Source organism: Mustela lutreola, chromosome 4 (genome assembly GCF_030435805.1).
Source record: "Mustela lutreola isolate mMusLut2 chromosome 4, mMusLut2.pri, whole genome shotgun sequence".
In the NCBI taxonomy this organism is placed as follows: Eukaryota; Metazoa; Chordata; class Mammalia; order Carnivora; family Mustelidae; genus Mustela; species Mustela lutreola.
This window is the reverse complement of record NC_081293.1, coordinates 23,703,494-23,729,905: the sequence shown is the minus strand read 5'-3', so window position 1 is coordinate 23,729,905 and position 26,412 is coordinate 23,703,494. Positions and strand designations below refer to the sequence as shown.

The window sequence follows — 26,412 nt, the reverse complement described above, 5'->3', positions numbered from 1 at the left end:
ACCTACCAACTAAGAGGATCAGGACCAAGGAATACCTGCGTGGCTCCCAGTTCTGATATGCAGAAGTTTTGTGATTTCTGAAGTTTTCTGTTCCTTCTTTAGACCGTCTAAGGTTTTTCCCTGAACGGGATTTGAAGGACATACATCTCCTGGAAATGGACACGTTCCCTCCTAATTTTTTAGAAGTTCTAAACCCTTTTATAGTCAAGAAAGATGCAGAGGTGACTTATTTCTGGAAGGAAACTGCTTATGTGTTTGCAGAAGCTGTGGCAGCATACTTCCCTGAGGCAAATCAGACTTTCTGGCACATTCTTTCCAAATGTCACAATTCAACAGAAAAACACCTTTTCCCCAGGAAGTTGGAGCAGCAGCTGGAACTGCTTATTTGTTGAAATCATGCAAACTCTAGAGCTGGGGGGTAGGTTGGGCAGTATGAGATTTTAATATACATTTAGCAGAAGTTAATGAAGAAATCCACAGCTCAGGGGCAGCCAGTGATGTTTCTGTTAATGTTATTAAATATTAATGAGTTGCTTTTTCTCTTTGGGGCTAAACAGCATGCCTGATGCACCTTTTTAAATTACTGCATCCCTAACAGGTAGCAGAGCTGAACAGAACTGCTTAAGATGGTTACATTTAGGAAGGAGCATTAAGACATTTCTCTTCTTCCCAAAGCTGTTTAGGAGGGCACCCTTCCTTCAAAGGTTACTAATATTTCTTAGGGTTAGCAGAACATTCAATGGCTTTAGCTCATAGAGCAACTGGGGAATTTTCTGGAAGCAGTGCAGATAACACCACAGCCCAAACGTTGCTACAGATAAGCAATGTTTAGAAATCAGATATTCAGTGCTGTGCTGGTAAATATTTAACCACCGGCTCTCTTAGAACAAATAAATAAGTAAGCCCTCATTAGTAGCATTTGCTGATTGTTATAAGTATCCCCAAATGTGGCTGATTTTGAGACACCAATGTAACATTAGTGAATACAGAATTGAGAAGAGATGTCCAGTAGCACAACATTATATAGTATTTCTACCATACAGGCACATAAATGTAAATAACCTCAGGAGCATAGGTAAAATAATAATACATAATGTTTTATATATAACAATATTTTTATAATAATAAATGTAGCAAAATCATGAGGCATCTGTGTGTTCACTACCTTACAAATATAATTTATTTAAAATTTGAAATAACTTTTAATTTTTTTTTTTTAAGATTTTAGTTATTATTTGAGAGAGAGAGAGTGAGAATCAGCATGAGAGGGGAGAGGGTCAGAGGGAGAAGCAGGCTCCCTGCTGAGTGGGAGCCCCATATGGGACTTGGTTCTAGGACTCCAGGATCATGACCTGAGCCTTTGGCACACACTTAAACAACTGAGTCACCCAGGTGCGCCCCCCACCACCTTTTCTCAAAAATATTTTATGTATTTACTTATTTGAGAGAGAGAGAGAGAGAGAGAGAGAGAGAGAAACAGCATGAGAAGGGAGAGGGTCAGAGTGAAGTAACTTAAGTTTTGATACTGGCTGTGTTTAACAACCATCAATGATCTTGCAAAATTCCTGAACTTTTAAGTCCATTCTCATGAGCAGTTACAAGCTACTACAAAGTCCCCAGTGAACTTGCCAGTTGGGAGATCTCTAATCATTGATCAGGACGCACGGCAAAAGATTTGCTTGACAGACCTCTCCCTTTCTTCTTTTCTTCCAGTTTCATATAAACATGCCATATCTTGAGATACGTTCTTGAGATTAATGGTCTTGCCTGCTACCTTTCTAGCCCAGGCCTCTGTAGCACACTTGGGATGCTTTCTCTGGTCCACACTAGAAGGTCAACTATGGGCTCATATCTGCCTGCAGAGATAGACCCAATGCAGAGGCATAATTAGTGTGATTACTTTTAAGCATAATTGGAGTATTCATTCACTCAGTAAATATTTAGCACCCCAACATCCTAAGTACTGTTCTGAACTCTCACATGGGCAAACAAAATGAACAGAGGTCTCTGTAGCTTCAATGTTTCCAACATGCTATGGTCACAAATATTTTGTCTGGGAAATCAGGGAAGGCCTCATCTGACCTAGATATTGAAGAATGATACTTAGCAAACTTCCAGACACAGACAAGGTAGAGTGCTTCAAGGCCAGAGACTAAAAATGCAGAGGCAAAGAGGGTTGAAAAGTTGGCCTCGATTGTTCAGGTGGGTGTCTGGTGTGGAGGAAGATGGTGAGGAGGTAGAATGTGGTGACGCTGGGAGGACATTTTATATAATAATCTCATCAGTGAGTTGGTGCTTCTTGTTGGTACCACTTCATACTGTATCACCATGTTCTGCTTCCTGCTGTATGTCCTTTGGTTGGATATGAGGCATGTTGTATCCCTCTCCCCAAAGACTTGAAGTCCTTGAGGGCAAGGACAGTTGCACTTCTTTCCCAGGACAGTGCACATATTGAGTAATAAATAAACATGGACTTGAACTTGTATTCCTATCTCCTTTCCTTTCCTACCCTAGTCACACACATAGACCAAAATTTGCCTCCATTTTCATTGGGCTTTAATTAAATCTTGGCTCAAAGAACATTGGAGCAGAAAAAGAAAGGAGGGGTAGGTCTGGAGAGAGTGATTTTCCTTGCTGTTTTATGTTTCATTAACACTCAGTGGATCAATATTCAAATGTCCAGGCTGTTCTGCCTGGCCTGTGGGTTTCAGGAAACCCTTGGATGCTTAACTTAGAAGCATGAATTCTCCTGCCAAGTGAAGCTACCCTCACTGACCTCTGGTTGGTTTCAAGAGCAATAATACTTACTTTATTACCTTTTTCTACCCTGACATTTATGCATCTGGGAGCCTTATGAAACTCCCAAGAAGTAAGGAAACACCATTCGCATTTCAGATGGGGGCCCTCCTCTCTACACTGGTCTTACTTCTTCATTTTGAAATGGGAGGGAAGAAGGGGAAATCATACCTGACTTTCTTTTTTATTATAGCGAGGCTTTTATGAAAACACGGAAAAGAACCGCGATTTTGTGGTGTTCTTATAGGGAAACGGGAGCTGTGTTACATGTATTTGAGACAGTTTGAATGGCTGTTTGTTTTACAGGAATGCAAATGTATATATTTGTTTGAGGAAGAATTTGTAGGAAAAGTTAAAATAAAATCTGTGAAATTAATTTTGGAATAACACCTGTGGAATCTTACCCAGAAATGAATCTTGACCTTTAAAATCATCTTGGTTGTCATTATCACTTACTTCTGTCAGTAATTTTACTGTGATCCAGAAGATTCTTTTAAGCTTCTAGCATCCCTGATACCCAACTTCAGCCACTGTACCTGCTATAGGATATACATCAATACCTTTTTTAAACCTGGAATCTTCATTTGATAATACACTTCTGCACACTGAATTTCCAATGATTGAGGATTATTTCTAAACCTAAAACTCCATCCACAAAGTCTGAATATTTGCTCTTTGCCAGGAATATTTGAAAAATGCATTGCAGCTTTTTGGATGGCTGTAGGATGTATTTGTGTTTGTGTATGGGGGGGAGGGTGTTTTAGCGTTTATGCATCTATACCAGTGAGCAATATTCATTTTCTGGACAGTGACTATGGCTATGAGAGACATGGAGAGAGCCAGTGTGTCCCAGCTTTCTGGTACAACCCAGCATCCCCATCAAAGGACTGCAGTCTTGGTCAAAGCTACCTAAACAGCACTGGGTAAGTAAAACACCTAAAGAAACTCTATTCACTATTCTTCTGTTTCCCTAGATTGCCATTAAAGGTAGCATTTCTGTTGAAGCAAGTTGGAGCATAGAGAGTTTGTTTACAAGGGGCCTCTGAGAAAGGCTGAGGAGTTCTTTACCTTTTTTGGAAATATCTGAAGAGATTTCTGACTACTATATTCAGTGCATTTTTCCATTTGCCTCTGACAGACCATAGCTATGGTTTTGGTCAGGCCTTCTCTTCTGGAAAGAGATGCCACCTTATTTTGGGGGCCCTGAGGGAAATAAATTAATACAAGTGGTAGCCACATATTACAGGGCTCTCCAGGGATAGATGAACTAAGGCTCTTCCTGGCTGGTGCTAGAAACTGAAACTAAAAATTCAAAAGTCCCATTCTAGGGCTCCCTGGGATAAGAAGATCAAGCCCCACACTTTCTTTAATGGCCCAATGACGTGTGTGTTTCTCTTCCTGCTCACTTACAATTATTCAGGTGTTTGAAAAAATATTGCCTTAAAGACTTCTTGTCTTCTGCTCTCCTTTGCTGGAAGAGAGTTGGAAAATGGATCGGTGATCTGAGACAGCATTTTTCAGATTTTAATGTGCTATGAATCACCCAGTAGTCTTGTTAAAATGCAGCTTCTGATTTGGTAGATCTGGGCTGGGACTGAGATTCCTCATTTCTGAGAAGCTCCAGAAATGTTATCATTGGTGTCCTGGGACGACTCTTTTGAGTAGCAGAGGATAAAGGTGTTCTGGACTCCAGCCTCAACTCCTTCAATGGGTATTCTGCCATTTCACATAGGTTACTCACCATCTCAGTACTTTTACCTTCTCTGGTTATAAAATATTGGTTGGTAGGTACTGTCTACTCAAGTGATGTCTTCAGAGGGTTAAAAAAAAAAAAAAAAAGCGATGGAAGAGATGTACTGAGTGCTGTAAGCTACCACCAAGAATTTTTAGCTCAATATTTGGTTCTAGGGGACTGTTGCTGGGCCTTGAGCTGGGGCTTAAGCACTTTTAATGTAATTTTATTGTAAATGTCGGGTTCAGGCATTGAAGCCATTCACATTACAGATCCAGCAGCATGAACTTAGAGATACAGTATCAGAAAACATAGTGTTATGAACTTTGAGGAAGAGGAATATGATGGGCACAGGTGGTCAGCTAGGCCACCAAATTACATTTCAACATCTCTTATGATCATGTGACACGTTTAGGTATACCCAGTTTGAAGTGACTTAGGTATAACTCCAAATAAGGTAAAATCCCAAATAGTCAACCAAATAAATCAGGGAGATTAAAAGGAAGGACAGTTTGTATTTTTTCAAAAGACTCACTGCAAATATCTACACACATCTCTAGTTTGCTTAAATGTTGGCTTATATTACTTATATAGTTGTCAACTATAGTTGACTATAGGCTTATAGTTGTCAACCAGCTGGCCAATTGAGGTTGAAGAAGAAGAGTAGAGGATATCCAGTTTGCTTTAGAATATGATACCCACCAAAATACCTGCCAGAAGTAAAAATTAAATATCTGGTAAATGACTAGAAGTCAGCAAAAAAGTATATGTTGATCACAGAAGTTTGATGGTGTAGAGTAGTACTGACCAAAAGAACTATAATATGAGCCACAGATGTAATTTAAAATTTTCTAGTAGCTACATTAAAAAAAAATTTAAAGGCAAAGTTGATTTTAATAGTATATTTTCTTTAACCTGATATGTCCACGATAGTATCATTTCAACATGCAAGACTAACCACATTTTAAGTGCTCAGTAGCCACAAGTAGAAAGTGGTTAGTGTATTGGACAGCACAGCTCTAGACCCATTATGAGTTCAGCAGGCAATTAAAAATAATATGTATCTACAAGGGGATATGTTGTAATTCTATCTGAGGCAGTTACTACACACAACATTTGCTTAACATCCTCCTGAGATCTTGGGATAGAGATGTAGGGCTGGTAGTTCAGCAGTTTTTGGGGGGTGGGAAGTAGAGAAAGGATCAGGAAGAATATTAGGTATAGTGGAAGATAAATGTCATTCATAAAAGATTTTGTTTTGTCTGCCTTCAACTGAAGGGCTATCAGAAGAAGGCAACGTGGATGGTTGGGTTAATTACTCCTGACATATAGGGTAAAAGAAGATGGGATATGATGATGGTGGTGGTGCATTTATATTATGCGGGTTTACCAGAAGATTGATTACATGACACCTTATAGATAGTGGAAATAATGTCCGTCCTACAGGTCAGGATGGTGGACAAGCCATTGGCTCAACTTCCCATGCTCAGATCAGTAGTCAAGTGACGTGATGTGTCCTCACTATGCACAAAGAGGCCCTTGTTCTAAAAAGCTACAGTGCTTTGTAGGGAGGTTTCCCCTGCTAATAACTTCTCTGAGCAACGTGCTTCGGATCTGGCATTTGTGGGAAGTGAAATATTAGCAAGAAGAGAAAAGAGGCTATAAAATAGCCCAGTAGCTCCGGAGCCAGGACTAGTATGTACGAAAGGATGGGTTGATGTCCTGGGGGTAGAGGGAAGGCAGGAAGAGGCTTCCCAATGAATCAGAGTGAGGGGTCTGACCTTCTCGCTGCTGTTGAGCTACAGAGAGAGCTGGAGACGGCCTTAGGGAAATACCAACAAGGCCCTCCCTCACAGAAAGGAACACCTGCTTTTCTTGCTCCGCTAGTCCAGTGGCTTCACCTCCTTCCAACGCACCTGTGAGTCAGGCATTGATTTTTCTTGGCTGGTTTAGACACTGATCTGATCCGTGGCTCACCAGGTAGGATCAATAATAATGTTTAAAGAGCTGCTCTTCCTCAGATGGAGGGATAACAGTTCCTCAGCTTTGTTAGTTGAGACTCAGTTTTTAGGAGCCACTGTGTGAAACATCTCTCAGTCTGGTTTTCTTGCACTCTTTTTCTAACCTGTGCACATGTACACACGCACACACGCACACACACGTACCCCCCACCACGGACAACTGTCAATACTCCTCAGGTACCGGCGGATTGTGTCCAACAACTGCACGGACGGGCTGCGGGAGAAGTACACGGCCAAGGCCCAGATGTGTCCCGGAAAAGCCCCTCGTGGCCTCCATGTGGTGACAACTGACGGACGCCTGGTGGCAGAGCAAGGGCATAACGCGACCTTCATCATCCTCATGGAGGAGGTTGGTGTTGTCCTGGGTCTCTAAGGTCCTAACTCACTTTCCAGAGAGGGAAGAAAAAGATCACGTGTCCCCATAAGGCCCGATTCCAGAGTCAATGGTGAGAAGACACACGGAGTGAAAGAAGGCTTAGATATTCAGGGACCTCGTCCCTTCATCCCGCATCATGGACCTAGGCTCCAGGTGGCCCATTTGTGTCTGGAGGATGTGGGTCTGGATATATTCTTTGAGGTCCTCCCTAAGGGTCTGCTTTGTTGAAGGAATGTTTATCACCAGAGGACCATATAGTCTAAATCTGCCAGAAGAATGGAATTATTTTTTCTTTTTTTTTCTGTTACTCCCAGAGCCTCTTTTGTTTTATTCTAACCCTTAAATCCCCCTGATTAAAAAAGCCCATAGGGCTTTCAAAGGGTCTTGAAAGTATGAGTGTGAGTGTGGGGGAAGATCATTGCCATCCTTTAAACTTATTTGTATAGAGAATGTCACATTAGTTGCTTTTCTATCAGCTAGTTGCTCCATTATTTCACTTTTTTGTGTCTTTTGCAATCGGGGCAGTAAAATCAGCCTGCATTCATTCATTTCAGGATGGAAATAGCTCTGTCTTATGCTTCTTGCTCCCTACATGAGCTATTTCATCTCTTTCCCAAACCAAGGAGTTTTTCAGGCACTCCTTGTTGAGGTGGTGGGGCAAGAAAGCTTGCCTGATTTACAAAGCCCTCTAAATTTGTATGCAAATTGCTCTGTGCTCTTCAGATCTTGGAAAGAGACCAAAGCAAGCCAGTTTTTTTTTTTCCCAAATGTGAATACTTTAGAAACCTTTAAAGTCTGGCCCATACTGAACAGGATGGTGAAGGTTCCTTATCCTGGGTTGACAGATTCTTCAGTAGTAACCCACATTGGGGGCTTGAATTAAAGGACTTTAAGATTCAGGGGAGGTCATTATCACATTTCCACTAGGGAGTTTCCAGGACCAGCATTATAAAAACCTTCTCTTGAATGGATGTGAAAAGCCACGATCTTATCCATTTGAATTGCCTCCAGTTCATTTCCACTTCAGTTTATATTCATAAACTCAAGGGTAGTCAACATTGTGCAGGGGGCAAGGGAGCACGTATCAATATTTCACTCACATCTGGATTGCCATGGGGGATGAGGCAGAACATGAAACTGTGATCCGTGCACATTCACTGGACAGGAGGATTGGCTCGTAATTCCAAAATGATGTGTATCCCTTTTTAGTCCATCAACCCTCTTTGTAAATAGAGGGAGCTGATTCTTCTTTTTTACCTAGGGATCCTTGTTTTGTGGTCAGGTTGAATTGCATTTATCCAAAGTCAGTGACCTACTATAGTGGGAGGAGGAACAAAGAAGGGTGGAGTTCAACATCACCTCTTAAGAAGCCAAGTATTAGCTTGGGATGGTAAGATGTACTCACCTGAACCCATGCCCCATGCAGCCGGGGGGCTCTTGGTCTTCCAAAAGCAGAGATCGGTGAGCTGTGATGGTGGAAAAGGCTTCAGGGAAGAGGGGTGTAGGCAGGTTTAGGGAAATCCAAGGTCAACAGAGTACAGATGTAATTTTGACTGGTAAGCAGGATTCATGTCTAGACTGGGAATAACCATCCTATCTCACAGACTTATTTTGAAAGTGTTGTATAGCGTATGTGTTAAGTGATTAGCATAATGCTTAGAATATAATAATAAATCTCAAAACATGAAACAATTATAATTATAGCAATATAATTGAGAGCATCAATGTTGAAACCAGACTGCCTGGGTTCAAAACTTATCTCTTCCACTATTAGCTGTGTAACTTGGGTCTACTTACTTAATTTCTTTTTGTCTCCAATTGTAAAATGGGGAAGTAATGCTTTTTGCACTATAAAGTTGTGAGCTTAATTACTTGGAACTGGAAAGAAATTTCTTAAGTGTCAGCTGTTACTATTATTGCTGTTGTTATGATTTTGACACAGGAGAGAAGTAATTCAACCAAGTGTGTGAGGGAGCCAGGGAATGCCTCGGCCTTCCCACTCCAGAGCTCCCTAGAGGCTTTATGCTATCCCCTAGTGCCCATTCAACCAGCTCAGGCTGCCCCAAGCTTGGGTATGCAGGGATAACAGGTCCATAGTACTGCCCATAGTGCCTGCTAGATATCAGATAAGGGTCTGATTGCTAATTGTGTTGAGGGTACTTCAGCCTCCTGGGAGTGGCTCTGGGTCCCCAGAAGAGTGATGCTGAAGACACAGGACCAAGCATCCAAAAGGAGTCAGACCTGACCATGTCAATGAGCTCTGGCCAACTGCTGTTCCTCCCATTCAGGGTGATCTCCAAAGGACAAACATCCAGCTTGACTTTGGGGATGGAATTGCTGTGTCCTATGCTAACTTCAGCCCCATCGAGGATGGCATCAAGCATGTCTACAAGAGTGCAGGAATCTTTCAGGTGACGGCCTATGCAGAGAACAACCTGGGCTCGGACACTGCTGTCCTCTTCTTACATGTGGTTTGTAAGTAATCTGACCCATCTTCTTTCTTATGCTCCTTCCAGGGGACAACTCCCGCTGTCCACAGACTTCTAGGACGCAGAGTTGAGACTAGATTTGGCGTGACTACTACACCAAGTAATGACCCAACTTGAAAGACTGAAATAGATGTGTGCTCATCCATGTTTCAGTTTTCTGATACTGAAGTAGATTATTTTGCAAGTTGGGATAACATTGCCAACTGGGCTTTTCTTTTCAGTTTCACTGTGTACTGATGGAAGTGTACGCAGGCAGATACACATTCAGGTCAAAGTCCCTTCCCTTTGCTTTAGAGACTCATAAGGATCTAAGAAGAAGAAACTCATCTGGTTCACAGTCACAAGTTCACTTTCAATCTGCTATGAGTGAAGGCAGCCCAAATCAAAGGAAGTTTTTAATCTCTGTTGGAAGACCCAAAGAAGGATTAAAGAGACATGTTTAGATTTTTTAAATGTAGTACTGAACACAAAAAAGAGCTTAATTCTTACATACAAGGTTACTGCAAGTTCATTCCTATTATGAACAATTCTAAAGACTCTCCATTTTTTTTGTTTTTGTTCTAGAATATATTTCACTGCTATTGACCATTGCTTGGCACAAACCAAACAACAGCTGAAGTTCTAAACTACTTTGTTGGGGATACATTTTGTGTGTCTGCTATCCTGGGACTTCAGTCATGTACACTAGAACTTAAATAGTATGATTTTAGAATGTTGGGTCAAGACATATGCTTATGAGTCTTGTATTGATTTCCTATGCCTTTATCAGTGATATTCATGAGCCTAAAGGATTCCATAGTTATAATTTATATACCCCATGATGTTTTGGGAGTGATATGCTACTTATGGTGAAATGTATATTTAAAAGGGTCTAAGTGAATACAAGGAGTACTTCTAGCTCAGTGACAACAAACTCCACTATATAAACAACCCACATTTAAAAGGTTTCTGGAAAACTGTAAACCACCTAGTCTCCTAGCATTTTGATCCTAGTTGTATCACAAGGATGGTGGGAGGGGATATGCATAAGAGGACACCCAGATTATAGATCAGTTCTGTCCCTAGAGATGCCAGGCTACATGGCCATGAGATAAATTTTTTTCTTCTGTGGGTCTTATGAACTCCAACTTTAAAATGGCTTAATTCTAACTGGTACTTTGCCTCATGGGGCTCTTATTACAGCAAATAGGGACTATAAATAAAGCACCCAATTATTTACTAGTTTATTCAACAAGTGTCTGTTGATATATATATGCACTCTGCAAGGACCTGGGGAAGCAACAATACAGACATGAATGGCCTGGGCCTGGAAGAGCTTGCATTCTGGTAGGGGAGGCCAGGTGCTACTAGAACGAGGGGCCACGCTCTACCAACTCTACTCATTTTGTGTAGGAAACACCAGGTCAAAAACCCAGGCAGGTGGTGTCCCAAGTATTCATAAGCCAGAGTTTAGAACAACAGGACCTCTGTTTGAAATCTGATCATATGCCTTTGTTAAACATATAATATTGGTCAAATTTTGTACTCTTTACAAACTTCTGATTCCTCATCTTAGTACTTAGGTTATAAGGAAGCTATGAGAATCAGATTGGATTATATGTATGGCTCAGGGGTCTCCAAGATCACACCCTCATGTTTTTGCTTCACTAAAAAGACTCATAGGACTCTACATATAATAATACTCAGACTCTGATTTATTACAGGGGAAATAGCAAGATCAACAAAGGGAAAAGGGCCATGGGGCAAAGTCTGGAGGAAACCAGTTGTGCCCTCCTCCCCATGGTGTCACACAAGACATGTGTAATTCCTCTAGCAAGGAGTTCCAGGAATATGTGAGGAGGGCTATTTACCAGAGAAATTCCTTAGAGACTCAGTACCCATGTTTTGTTTTTATATTAATTAATTTTTAAATTTAAATACAACTGGCCAAGTTATAGTATGTCATTAATTTCTGATACAACGTTCAATGATTCATCATTTGAGTACAACACCCAGTGCTCATCATGTCACGTGCCTTCTTTAAAGCCTATCATCCGTTATCCCATTCCCCCTACCCACATCCCTTTTCTTTTCTTTTTTTTTTTTTTTTAAGATTTTATTTATTTACTTGACAGAGATCACAAGTAGGCACAGAAGCAGGCAGAGAGAGAGGAGGAAGCAGGCTCCCTGCTGAGCAGAGAGCCTGATGCGGGACTCGATCCCAGGACCCTGGGATCATGACCTGAGCCTAAGGCAGAGGCTTAACCCACTGAGCCACCCAGGCACCCCCCACATCCCTTTTCTTTTTTTTTTTTTTTTTTTTTTTAAAGATTTTATTTATTTTATCCGACAGAGAGAGAGATCACAAGTAGGCAGAGAGGCAGGCAGAGACAGAGGGGGAAGCAGGCTCCCCGCCGAGCAGAGGGCCCGATGCGGGGCTCGATCCCAGGACACCGAGATCATGGCCTGAGCCGAAGGCAGCGGCTTAATCCACTGAGCCACCCAGGCGCCCCCCACATCCCTTTTCTTAATCCTCAGTTTATTTCCCCGAGTCAAGAGTCTCGTATCATTTGTCTCTCTCTCTCTCTGATTTTTTTCCCATTAATTTTCCCCTCCCTTCCCCTATGGTCCTCCGCACTATTCCTTATATTCCACACGTGAGTGAAACCATATGATAATTATGTTTTTCTGGTTGACTTATTTCACTTAGCATACTACCCTCCAGTCCTATCCATGTTGATGTAAATGGTAGATATCCATCCTTTCTGATGGCTGAGTAATATTCCATTATATATATAAACCACATCTTCTTTATTTATTCATCTGTTGAAGGGCATCTTAGTTCCTTCCACAGTTTGGCTATTGTGGACATTGCAGCTAAGAACATTAGGGTGCAGGTGCCCCTTCTGTTTACTACATCTGTATCTTTGGGGTAAATAACCAGTAGTGCAATTGCTGGGTCATAGGGTACCCATGGTTTGTATTGAGGACTAGTCAAGTAGGCATTCTCTGCCAAGTGTCTGCCAGAATTCCAGACATCTCAAGGAAAGTATGTATTTAGAATAAACCATATTGTTGATATAAATAGTCTAGGCATAGTGAACCACTCTTATCAGTTAAATGTTGACTGGAAATACTCTCAAAGCCAAGTTTCCAGGTGCTAGCAAGGACCAGTTTTGCATACAAGATTTTCTAAGGATGACAATTTCAGGTCTATGTTAACATTTTCCTGCACAGTGTACAAAATGCCACTTACACCCAGCTTGGCTCATGATGAATGTGGCCTGTTATAGTAATTACTAAATACTACCCACTAACTTTCTGTCTGATGCTACTGCTGCATTTAAAAATGAAGACAAAGAGAGAAAATTTACTTTCCTCTCTCCCAACCACCTTCCCCACCCATATTCCTAATTCCACCAATAGTGGACCTGCCTGACAGGTGTAAAGCCCAGTGTATCTTAGTGGCAAAAAATACAACAGCTAGGAACCGATTTATACTGTGGGTTATGTGCTTGAAGGAGGAAATGTTCCTTGAAACTTTTATCATGCTCATAATTCCCTCCACATCAATCATGGCTGCATTTACCAGACAGTTATTATAGTGGAAACTGCTCTTGGCCTCACCTTGGGCCATTAGCTAACAAAAGTAGTTGTTAGCCACCCATAATAACCAATCTCACACAGATTATTAGATTTTTATCAAAAAGAGCACTATTTGACAGGGTTTTAGACATTTTCTATGGTCTCTCTTGAATCCCCTCAGCTTTCTTCTCCCTGTTCTATGGTGTGTTCGTCCCTAGGTTGAAGCCTGGAGCTTCTGTCTCAGGTTCTTTGCCCTAAAAAGCTGTTACATGTTGTTGTTCCTTGAGATTCTATTTAGCCAAACACGCTTGTCTTAAAGCTGGAATACCTGTTTGTATGGAGTGCCAATTCATGGAAGCCCTATCCTTTTGTTTGGCATGAGTCTAGGCAGAAGGAGATCTCATTTTATCTTTTTGGGCATAGGTCCCTGACAATGTGTGGCTGGACCAAGGCCGCTGAGTGACAGAAAGCTGAGAAAAATTTCCAGGGCTACAAGACATTAGCAGCATCATCACTTAACTGAGGAAAGGCCCGGGGTTCTGAAGAGCTGGCAGGTGAAGGAGCTTCATGCATTTTGAGAAGAGAAATAACAGGAATTTTCACTTTAAGCGTAAAGCACCCTTTTCCCAGCAGGGGAGGAATGAGCTCTGCATCTGGGCACCAAGAAAGTCTCTGAGGTGTTCTTGTAAGACACAAAGTTCTCGCCTTCCTGCCAGGACATGGCTGGTCAGGGGCTCCTTCCTGCTGTCTTGTTCTCTTCCTCACGGATCAGCAAAACACGAACAACAAAGAAAGATAAATCACATAAGGTCCTACAAATGAGTAAATAAAGTCACAAAAGGAGCCAGTGTTTACTCATACCTTGTGTTTCATTTTTTATTGTTTCACGAACAATCAAATCATAGAAAAATAATTGAGCAGAATTTCTTATTGAAAATAACTAACCCTTCAGCCAAATGTGTTTCTGAAGCAACAAGGTTAAAATGATTTGCTAAAAGAAATTATTTGCTGGGAGAAACCTTCAGGGTCATCTGTCTGTGGTCAGAGAGATGATGTAGGCACAGATTATTCCCAGGTGGTAAATACACAGATTCTCAAACACTTGCTGCTTGTTCTGAAAAATGCAGTGTGGACAGGGCCAAGCCGACCAGGCTGCTCCCTTCACTTAAACATCAGTCTTTGTCCCAACATCTTCTCCCCCAGCATATATTTACCTACAACACAGCGAGAGTCAGACGAACTCCCACTGTCTTTGAGGGACTTCCACCCAATGATACACGGAGACAGTGATAGTGGCAATGGTGATGGTAGAAACAGTGACAACCCAAATCTAATGCTATAGTACTTTTAACATCCGTACGTCCTAGTCATATGTTTTTATTCTTATAAGGAAGGCAGGGGATGCAGTAATGGGCTGTGTAGTATCACGGCTCTGGAAGATAGAGGAAAAGATCATACAGCTAAATTTAAACCAGACCAGAAATGAGAAGAAGCCATCTGTCGTCTTCCCTTTAAACTGAGCTGTCCCCAGAGTGACCCATGATGTAAATAGTGAAGACTGAGTGGTCAGGAAAATGTCCCACCTGTGAGAAGAACTAGGGGCCCCCAGGCGAAGGAGACGTGTGGACTTCAGTCTTGACCTTTAGCCATGTTCGCACATCAGCGCTATCATAATGGAAACTATGTACTAGCAGCGTGGGAACAGCTAATTCGAATACTTTCATTTGATTTGGTTAAGTAGGAGGGATATAAGAAAAGTTAAGAAGGGAGAAGGAAGGAAGGAAAAGAGAGAGAAAAGAAAGGAGGGGAGAAAGGAGAAGTTGAAAAATAACATCTCATCTCCCTCCCAGAGTGTGACACTGACATGTTAATGTTTCACATCAGCATTTTCTTTCCTCTTCTCATTTTATTTTGGAAGTGAGTTAAATGACAGACCTCATTTATTATGGGTAGGGTATGTTCATGCATGTTCTCTCCCTACTTGTATCGGTTTTCTAAGGGAAAAGAAGAGAAATTTGGTCACCTTTTTGCAAACAGCTTTTTTATTCTTTGGGAACATGGCCTTTGTTTCTCCTTTGATTTAGGGAGATACACATTTTCCTTTTTGTAAAACAGCCTTGCCAGCTTCTGAATGACACCCACTGAGTATTGCAGATGACAGGCACAATGGCGGATTATTGAAGAGGATGGAACCAATTAACAATCGAGGATAATGGAAGAGCCCTCCACATGATGCCCTGACCCCACAGCACAATACAGGCTAATTGTCAGAAATGAAAGAGACTGCTGTTTTTCTTCCTATTTATTGGCTAAGTGTCTAGTCAACTAGCTTTGTCCTTGGATTGGAGGTTCATAAGCATTCATGGCTGGGCACATCAGATGTAAATGAATTTCAGATGTCACTCAAAAAGTCTGAAGCCTGGTTTGAGTTCCCTATTATACAAGGTGATTTGTTTCAAGCACACACACACACACACACACACGTACTTCAACATTTGTGAGTTTGTGATCCTTGTTTTATTATAGTTGATGGTAATAAGGGTTAAGATTAAGAATCTGGGGGTGTGATAAACTTTGTTTATTCGAGGAACAGAAGCATTGACACTGTTTCCCATTGTTCCCCCAGGTCCCGTGGAACACGTTCATCTCCGAGTGCCATTTGTCGCCATAAGAAATAAGGAGGTCAACATCAGTGCAGTTGTGTGGCCCAGTCAACTGGGGACCCTTACCTATTTCTGGTGGTTCGGCAATAGCACGAAGGTTTGGCCCTTTCTGGTCTATGTCTGAGTAGATCTGTACTGATTTCTCCTGGGCCCCAGCTGCCATGTTGATGTTGGGGGCACCAGGGATGGGAATAATAGGGCGCACTTAGTGAAGCTATGAATCCACAGAATTGGATACCACATTCGTCTCTGTACTAGGTTCATTATTATAATAGGGAAAGTTCAAATGATCCGAAAGAAGAAAGAGTACCTTGAGAAGCTCCACAAACTTGCTTCCGTAATCAATATTTTTAAAACTTCATTTACCTTATATATATATATTTTTAATCCTGGGCTTTCTCCCACAAGATATATAATGTTAAGGGAGTCACTTAGCATCTCTGGACCCAGCGACTCCATCTGGAAATGTGAATTCTTTCTCTAAATACAAGGCTATGAATATCAAAGGGGGTAATTCATACAAAGAACCCTTCTCCAAGACCTACTAGGTGATCTACAAGGCCAAGGTTCATTTAAGGAATGGCAGGGGATGCTGACAAGTCTTGAAGAAGGGAACTCAGAGGGCCAGACTCTGAACTTGACACGTCCTCCCTACTGGTGATGGTGACATTTGTGTTAACAATGCACAAGCTGATATAAAAGGATTTGGAAGCAGTTAGGCTGAGGGTCCCTAAATGTAATGGCTTAATGTTTTTCTCTATTCCTGGTTTTGTCTTTACATTTTCCTTGGCCATTCTTGATGTGATTGCCATTTCTCATCTTAGACTTTTTAATCTTTAAAAACTATTTTATTTATTTATTCATTTGAGAGCGCATGTGGGAGGAGGAGCAGAGGGAGGGGGACAAGCAGACTTGGTGCTGAATGGGAAGCCTGACATAGGGCCTGATCTCACGATGCTGAGATCATGACCTGAGCTGAAATCAGGTGTCAGATGATTAACCAACTGAACAATTCAGAAACCCCATGATCTTTCATTTTTGAAAAATAATTTAAGAAAGATATCATATCAGACTTGGAAATGCTGGACATCTCGAGAAAAATGAAATAAATAGTCAGTTCTGGTATAGTAATTCCTTTGAAAAAGGGATGAACAATGATGGTTTTGTTTGTTTCGAGATGACTGAAGACTGAAAAGAACTTCAGGCCCTGCATGGTAGGAGTGGGAGAAGGTTCACCCCTGCTCTTTCTTAGGGAAGCAATGATATGGTGGTGTAAACATGGACCTTGCAGTCACAGAGACACTGCTGGTTTATGTGAGCTTGAGGAAGTCATTTGACCTAAAATTTAATTTGCTCAACACAAACTGGAATGAATAATGCCTTATCATCTTGACTGTTGTGAAAGCTAATTGAGATACTATATAACTCCCTGACACACACTAGGTACTCACTAAATCGATGCTTTTCATTTCGATATAAAACCTAGGAGTTAGGATGGGTTGAAAAAAGAACTACACTTATGGACACAAGGGACCCTTTTTCTATTTGCATTGTTCATGCTATACACTTTCAAGTCACTTTCTTAGTATAGGTTACAAAGCTTTTACATTTCCGGAATTACTGTTCACCAGGACAAGAGATACAAAGGTTGGTTATTAAGATCCCCTTTTGGTACGTTAGAGAAGTAAAGCTCCGTGTGTGAGATAAGCATCCCAAGTTCAAACATCTGGTTAATTGTAGAGCCAGGTCTCCTAACTCCCTGCTACCATGCTCCACCCCCAGTCCCAGGATGCTTTAGCTGCATCAATCTGTTTGTCTTCTGGAGGTTACAGACCCTAAAATCCTAGTTCAGTCACTGGCAGGCATACATGGTGAACGAGAAAGAGAAAATGATTTGGGAAGAGAAATTAGAACTAGAGAATTTTAAGTTCATTTCTCTGCTGAGAACTTTGGCTGTCCAGCCAGGGAATTCTTTTCTGATAGTGTCATTTACCTGGTGATCTTTACTGAGGCTGCTGTGCACAAAGAGGGTAGTTCTTGGCCTTTGTTAACACAGTGATTTACTCAGAAACCCCGAGGAGCTAGAGACACAGCATTTCTTTACCGTGCCATTTTTCCCCTTTTATTTTTTCTCTCTTTGAGTATTCTAAGATCTGAATTTGAAGACCCTTACTAGATTAGTATCTTTGATAAATAAACACAGAAGTGGATAAAGGGACTGCAGAGTCAAGTTTCTGCTTCTCTAATGATTATCTGTGTTCATTTGAACAAATCATCTGATCTAAATCTCAGTGTTGTTGTTGTTTGTTTGTTTGTTTGTTTCTGTAGAGCAAGGATACTAATGTTGAATCCATGAACATCACTGAGTTCTTATTTCAAATATCTCTCTAGCTTATCTATATTATGCCATATTAAAACAGAAAATTTTAAATTACTGATTGACATTATAGTTTGTTTTTGGTTTGGTTTGTTTTGGTTTGATGTGGTGATGACCTGAGTGTTCCTTCAGTTAGGAATTTCCATCTCTAAGCTTGAGCATGAAGTGTTGCTCAAATACCCAGCATAGAGTAGTTTTGAAATAGGATGAGTCTGGGTCGCAGTCCAGACTCAGATTCCTTTTTGCATATGGCTTTAATCAAGTCATGTAATTTCTCTGAACCTTGGTTTTGGTCATTATAATGCTAGAATAATAATAGCAGTAACTATTAGTAACTAACAGTAAGCAAATGATAATTAGGAATAGTAAATATTAGTAAGTTAGATGTGCTTAGAATCTAAGCACTTGAAAATATTAGTCACTGTTGAGCTCATCATTTGCGTCAATGGCATCTACATCTCAATGGTGTGTCTGACTTGGGTTCCATAGATTTCTTTCCCACCTCTGAGAGTGGTCATTTGGTTCAGTGAAGGAGGTATATTTTCAGTGCTCTTTGCCAGCACCATACCAGATACACACTGAGGTGATTTCATTGCCCAATAACTGGTCCAATGAGCACCATATTTGGCTGGCAAATTAATGAGTATCTTTGAGTATTCTGGTGAGCTCTCTGATTTTGGAGCTATTTTAGTTCCCTTTGACTAGCAAACTGATCTGTAAAAGGAGCTAATTTGGAGCATTTATTCCTACTTCTGCTTTGTAGAAAGCTCTTTGTACACATTATTTAATTTAATCATTAGAACATTACTGATGGAGAAATTATCCCATTTTTCAGAGAAAACACTTAGGCTAATAACCTTGGAAAGTAATGTTTTATGAGTGTGTGTGTGTCTTGTGACTAAGAGAATTGGGCAGGTTCACCCAGATGGTTGAATTAAATCAAGTTCTCAAAAAGAATTAATTTACCCAAACTGTTATATCGAGCCCTTTACTTGGTGCTCTCCAGACTAGAGGAGCTCATATAACATTGTCCCTACCTTCAAGGAGGTTATAGTCCAAATGAGAAGGCATGATGGACACAAATGCAAGGATGATGAGCAAGTGTGATGTATAAGTAAACAGAAGAAAGTGAACATTCCTAAAATTCAATAATAGTCTCACATGCCAACAAACTGATCAGGAGAGATGTGAATTTGCATCAGTAGCTCTGTGGATCTTTTTCAAGAGCCCATGTTTTGGGCTAGACGTTGTGAGAAATACAAATCAGGGTAAATTCCATTTGTTTCCTTTAAGAAATAATCTGTTTGAGAATCTGAAGTTGTATGATGGTAGGAATGTAATGTTACTGGCCCAGTCAAGCTGCCTCAGTGGTGATGGATGCACACCTTGCTGATCATGGAGTGAGTCATGGATGAAGTTGGTCTTAACCTGGTGTTGAAAAACATTTGAATTGAGACAGAGGAGGGAAAAGAGATTTGTATGGAAAGGTAAGACATGGTTGTGTTCTGTATAGACAGATACAGACAAAACTGAGGATTCATTTGGGCATAGATTTAGAGAAAGAAGAAAGAACTGGAAGGTAGGGGGGGACACATAACAGATGGCTTTGAATGGCATAAATGATGCTTTTTGTTTGAAGTTCATATTTATGATGGGGTGACAGAAGATAGAACCAGATTCATTGACAGTGATTCTTTAGACTTTTGAGAGAGCTTTTGATATGTCTGAGTGTGTGTGTGTGTGTGTGTGTGTGTGAAGGTTTGAGGGGATTTTTTTCCCTATGAATTTTCCAGTTAATCCCATAGCCATAACACACCTATAGATCCTCTTTTGCTTTACTCCATTTTGGTCTTTGTATATATTTCAGGTTGTTTTACATAGTTCTAATCATAGTATATCTGCCACTATGTATCCTGCCTTTTCGACTTCATCTGGTAAATGCTTTTTTACATGTAACTGTATAATCTGCTGAAGGCTTTAAGTAAGGCAAGCCTAGTGATTGCATAGTCTGTCCAATTTGGGAATGGTAGCTTTTATCAAGGTATACATTTAAATTGTGGAGGTTTTATAATGTTCAATATTAACTTGACTTACAGCGTCTGGGAAAATGGTGTAGGCTGCATCCAAAGATTTCCCTGAAGCTCCTTGTTCAATTAGTCAAGTGGAAATCTTATAACTAAATAGTCACCCTGAGCTTTGTTGATATCTCTTTGTGTTCAGTGCATAATATGTGACCTGTTGCAGTAAGGGAATTTTGTGGGCAGGGATGTAACCCACAACCTAGGCAGGGAATGAGGTATATTATTCCAAGGGGTCTTACCGTGGGCTGGCCCCGCAGCTTGGACAAAGCACAGAGACAGAGAAGTCAATCAGCTGCCGGTTGGATTTGTCGAGCTCTGAAAGGCCAATTTGCTTGGATTAACAGAGGTCTGGCTTAATAAATGTGTCTGCTTGCCTAATAGATTTAGTAAATGAACCTTACAACACTTGATTTAATTTAGCATTACACCCTAGATATTGGTGGCCAACGAAGAATCCAGGAATCCTGTTGAGTGTTCCAGCTTTGCAAGGAAGGTGAAATCAGCCATGGTAGCATATCAATTGATGAAAAACAAAGGCAATTTGGAAAACAAAATTAGCTCCTATCTCTTCCCTAGCATGGAATCCTGTGACCTGCCACCTGAGAACCGTGTGTTCCCATTCAGCACTATTTGGCATAACTCAGAGCCCTAACTGTCTGATTGGATGACACACTCCCTCCCACCATAGATGGCACCCCCTTTGTCTTACCGCCCTGTACCCTTGTGTTTGGCTCCTGGATCTCCTAGGGAAGCAGCCCAAGGGAGAGAAGTACAAATCTTCAGGGACAAGAAGAATTCCACTTCTCTCAAAAGAGATTCCTTTAAGGGTGCCTGGGTGGCTCATTGGTTAAGTGTCTGACTCTTGATTTCAGCTCAGGTCAGGACCTCAGAGTTGTGAGATCAAGCCCCGCACTGGGCTCTATGCTTAGTGGGGGTGTCTGCTTATGATTCTCTCTTTATCTCTTGCTCTGCCCCTCCCTACCCCACTCTCTCTCTTTCTTTCAAGTAAATAAATAAAATTTTTTTTTTTAAAAAGTGTTGCCTTTGCCTAGAAGAGTACCAACTACCCAAGTCTAAGGCTCCAAAAGTGTGTAAAGAACGGGAGGCATATGGGCCAGTGAGAGCTGAAGAAGATGTCATGGAATTTGTGAAGGTTTCATGAAAAGATAACTGTTAAGGGAGAAAAACGCCTGGTGGTGAGAGGTGTGGCGATGACAGCAGGGATGGCAGGAGACCAAAATGGAATATAGTCATGGTCAGAGTCATTCATGGAATCAGGAAAAATGAAATCACATTGATTATTTCTTTCATGTTTCTGTCCCAACATTTTATTATGGAAAACTTCAAACATACACTAAAGTTGAAATAATTTTACAGTGAACATCTATATACGACCTGTAGTCTGCCATTAACCTTTATTATTTTTGTTTTATCACATGTCTGGTTATCTGTCCTTCGGTCTATCCATCAGTTAATCTTAATTTTTTCACTCACTTCAAAATTTTAGACACCAGTATATTTGGCGCTAAATGCTTCAGCTTGCAAATCATTAACTAGGGTTCAGTATTTCCTATCACTTTTTTCCCCATGGTGGTATGAGTGATTAAATGCATACATCTGAAGTGTGCACTTTTTGAGTTTTGACAAAGGCATTCACGTGTAACACAAACTCTTGTCAAAATATCTATACCAAAATAAATACTACTACCACTCCAGAAAGTTCTCTCACTGCCTTTCTCAGTCAATACTCACCCCCAAGCCTCAAAATCAACCACTCCTTTTTTTTCTATCTTAGATTAGATTTGCCTGTTCTAGAACTTCATATATAAAATCATACCGTATGAATTCTTTCATGTAAGCCTTCTTTCAGTTCTTATAGTTTTGGGATTTATCCATATACATACTGTTGTATATATCATTTTTTAACTTTTATGTTCATTGTATGGATATACTATTCTTTTTCCTGTTAATGAATTCCTGGGCTATTTCCAGTTTGGGGCTGTTATGAATAAGCTTCCATGAACATTTGTGTTTGTTTGTGGACATATATTTTCTTTTCTCTTGACTAAATTCTCAAGACTGCAATTGCTAAGTCATAAAATATAAGATGGTACTTTTTGGGGAAAAATTATTGCAATTTCTTGTAAAACTAAACTTCTCCCTAAGTTTATATCCCACCAAAGAACATATGAGAGCTCTAGTTGCTCTGCATCCTTAGTCATATTTTATATTATCATTTTTTTAAGATTTTATTTATTTATTTGACAGAGAGAGATCACAAGTAGGCAGAGAGAGAGAGAGAGGAGGAAGCAGGCTCCCTGCTGAGCAGAGAGCCCGATGCGGGTCTCGATCCCAGGACCCTGAGATCATGACCTGAGCCGAAGGCAGCGGCTTAACCCACTGAGCCACCCAGGCGCCCCTTTATATTATCATTTTTAAAGAAAATTTAGCTATTCTGTTGGGTATATAGTGGCATCTCATTTTTATTCCAAAGAATATGACTAGGTAGTGAAGCAAACGAAGGTCTCCTAACAGCTAAGATTGAATGGGTTGACTATTGGAGACTAGAAAGACATAAGACATTCATCAATCCTGTATATTCTGATTGCAATAAAGTGCTCAAAGATTTTCCAACCCAGACCTTTCATTTAACGGATAAAGAACTGAGGCTCAAAATGGGAACTAACTTTGCCAAAGGTAATTTATTACAATAGCAACTAAATAAAGCCAGAATTTCAAGTCTTTGTTTTTACTACACTAGAAATGGCAACTCTGTGTTACACATTATTTCATTGCCATGGCCAACATTGGTATGCTGAACCCAACTTGATTTTAGCTTCCTTCTCAACCCAGGACACTAAGCAGTGACTATCAGCTCATGGAAGTTGATATACATCATAGAACCTATTTGCAACTCATTCATTATTTAATTTAGAAGGTCACACCCTTGTGTGTATTGTCACTCAGACTTAAGAATACTTGAACTCTGGGATCTGCCCTTAGTTAAGTGAAAGAGTGTTTCTCTTTCTTTCTTTCTTTCTTTTTTTTTTTTTTTCAAAACTTTATTTAAAGGTCCTGTTAGTTTACATGTAGTATAATAATGATTTTAGGAGTACAACTTACTGCTTCATCCCATACCTGTAACACCCAGTGCTCAACACAAATACCTTCCTTTCTGTACTCACATCTTTCTTTCATATAGCAAACAAAGAAGAAGGTATGTCACATGCTTACAGCAATGTCTCTCCTCTTGCCCAACTCCAGCTGTCAGCCTGGTCAAAAAAAAAGGGGAATTACAGAATTTTATTTTATTTTTAAATTCCAGTTAGGTAACATACAATGTAATATTGGTGTCAGGTGTACAATACAGTGGTTCAACACTTCCATCCATCATCCATTGTTCATCACAGCAAGTGCCCTCCTTCATCCCCATCACCTGTTTCACCCAGCCCTGCCGCCACCCCCCACTCCCTTCAGGTAACCATCAGGTGCTTCTCCTGTAGTTAAGAGTCTGTCTTTGTTTGCCCCCCCCCTCTCTTCTCCTCTTTGTTCATTTGCTTTGTTTCTTAAATTCCACATATGAATGAAATCACACGTATTTGTCTTTCTCTGACTGACTTATTTCTTTTGGCGTAATACTTGTGGTGCAACGGTAGCCTGTCTGACTCCAGAATTTTAAAGAAGAAAAAATCAAATTATGTTTCAGAGGCCCAGTTGGAAATTCTGAGCTAGAAAGCAATTCTCGTTTTGCAGCAGGGACGCTGTTAGAGAGCCACATCTGTGAGTCTCTGCAGGGCTCTGACACACATATCTAGACCATGTTCAGTCAGGAGAGCTGAGTGTGCTGTGTAAGGTCTGGCCCACATGCACCTGCTTCAAGAACTGCTCTCTGCCTCCCCAACTGGCTGCCTTCTTGGTCTCTGTCCCATGGCTATCCTGACATACAAAGAGGATAGGGAGTCTGCTCACCTGTGCTTGTGACATCTCTTTGAGAGCTGCCTCAGAGCAGCTTGCTACTACTGGGTCGTACCTTGCAAAACAGCAGGAACTTGGAAGGACGCAGGCCTTAAGATGACCACTGAATAATGACTCTTCAACCTCAGGATCTGCATTCTTCTCTCCCAGAAGCACCTGCTTTCATCAAGTTCCAAATTCTCAGGAAAGTAATAGCTTCTGTTTCTGTCTATCCTTGGAAAACCTGTATATGTTGTGATCAGGGAAATAAAGCAGAAAAAAGAAAAAAGGAATTCAAATGGTCACAGATATGTGTGTTTATTATTTTCTAACCTGTTGAAAATGTTACAAATGCTTTGCAGTGGAAAACACAGATATAATAAAATGTCAGTGATTGGACTATACATCTAACTAACATGTGTATTCTACTACACAAAAGTAATATGCCAATGATAGGTGATACAAAAGTAAATAAAATGTGACCACCTCTCTGAAAGGTCTTACACCCCAGTGGAATACAGGAGGAAATGCAAGTGACACAGAATATTGGAGGAGAAGAGAAATAAATGATCTATTCCCAGAGCCAGCTGAAATAGGTTAAAAATGTTGCTTCTACTTTGCCCCAGGAGAAGGAAGAGGGTGACATGCAAAATCCAGAATGTCCAAACTTATCTTCATCTTTCAGGATTACACTTTACAGTGTATTTTAAGGATATTACTATTCTTCCTGGATACTGGGTATAATCACAGTTTTTGGAAGCTACAAAAAGTCATTATCTCTTTTCTTGTTTCAAGTTAGGATTCCTTGGGGACACACAAATACCATGCAGATTTGTGACAGTCTGAGATTTGTAAGAAAGGAAGAAAATTTGATATCCCACAGAGGACTAAATGGGTATCTTTCCTTCTTTTAGCCTCTCATCACCTTGGACAGCAGCATTTCCTTCACATTCCTGGCCGAAGGCACCAACACCATCACTGTCCAGGTAGCTGCTGGAAATGCCCTTATCCAGGACACAAAAGACATTGCTGTGCATGGTAAGCCCTGAAAATTGTTCTGTGTTGCCCCCTCCTGTCCAATCAATGCCATCTGCCTACCCTTAGGGCAACCCCTGACTGCTTTGAAAATTCCCCACACCAGGGGGAAATTATGTAGGTCAACAAGAGATTTATAAACGTATCTTCTACCTTGTTCCTGAATAGACACTGAGGCTGCAAGAGAAACTGGCACAGATGGGCATAGACAAGCATCTATTATTCCCTAAGATGATCCTGATGGGGCTCTCATTAGACAAGCACATATCGTAAGTTGAAGGATGCTAAACTAGAAAGACTGTCATAGAGGCAGCTAGATCTGATGTCCTGCTGAGGTATCTACAACATGTGTGCAGCCCCAACCCTTTGTGACCATGGGGACCAGTGATTTCAAAAGAGGAGTCATGGTTCCCTATCCTTGCAGAACTCATAGCTAAGTTACTGAGATGAAGTCCATATAACCAATTGTTGAAAAATTCTAAATCCTTGGCTGCAAAGGCTCAAGAATAAGGCTAGGATGAGAAGGTAGAACTAGAAAAAAGAGTGGATAATAAGGCTAACTTCCTGTTCTCAATCCTGGAAAACCATTCCCAATTATTAAATCTATTTTAAATCAAGTTTTGCTTTCAACACCATCTCACACAACCTCCCCCAGGCCCCTAAAGCTTGCTACTATACCTGGGGCTTTCTAAAAAGTCCTCTGACTCAGAACATACTTCTTCAGTCTCCGTTCAGGTAAGCACCTTTTCCTACATCTATGCCAATTTGATACTCTCTCATCAGGCACGTGGAGGACTTTTTTTAAGCAAGCATTTTTACTAAAGTGTAAATTTAATGCAGAAGAGTACACACATAACACGTGTTTAGTTTCATGACTTCCCACAAATTAAACAGACCTGTGGACCCACCAACTGAGTCAAGAAACTGAACATTACCCACACTCTACACACAGGATTTTGATCTAGTTCCCTGAGATGGTTTCTAGGAGGAAGGTCAGAGGAACTAAGGGGAAGATACTTGGCAAGGCCTGATTCCAACCAAGCCCAGCTTGTTAATGCTTTATCATCGGCTCTGTACAATACCGCCAACAATAGTAAATACTTTCTTCTTCTGGGGTTCATAATTACCTTTCATTTCAAATAATTTTCTTTTACCAGAAGAAGGGCTTAAGATGCTAGGAATCCTACATGGTAGGAGCATAAATCCCCTTCCAGTCACCAAGCCCCACCTTCTTTCAGAAGCCAATAAAAAGGAATTGTAGCTGAGGCCACATGGAAGAGTGGACGATTTCCCTAAAGCACAGTGATGACAGCATCTGCTAGTC

The 26,412-nt window shown here is 40.8% G+C and overlaps 1 protein-coding gene across 1 annotated transcript in view; it reads left to right on the top strand.

The window, feature by feature from the left end:
- Positions 1–26,412, top strand: part of SORCS3 (sortilin related VPS10 domain containing receptor 3) — a 590,518-nt gene that overhangs the window by 544,867 nt on the left and 19,239 nt on the right. Inside the window, exons 17-21 of the mRNA XM_059173261.1 lie at positions 3,606–3,719; positions 6,727–6,898; positions 9,214–9,400; positions 15,605–15,738; positions 24,968–25,091. Coding sequence (XP_059029244.1) covers positions 3,606–3,719; positions 6,727–6,898; positions 9,214–9,400; positions 15,605–15,738; positions 24,968–25,091 — 731 coding nt within the window. The remainder of the gene's footprint in view (positions 1–3,605; positions 3,720–6,726; positions 6,899–9,213; positions 9,401–15,604; positions 15,739–24,967; positions 25,092–26,412) is intronic.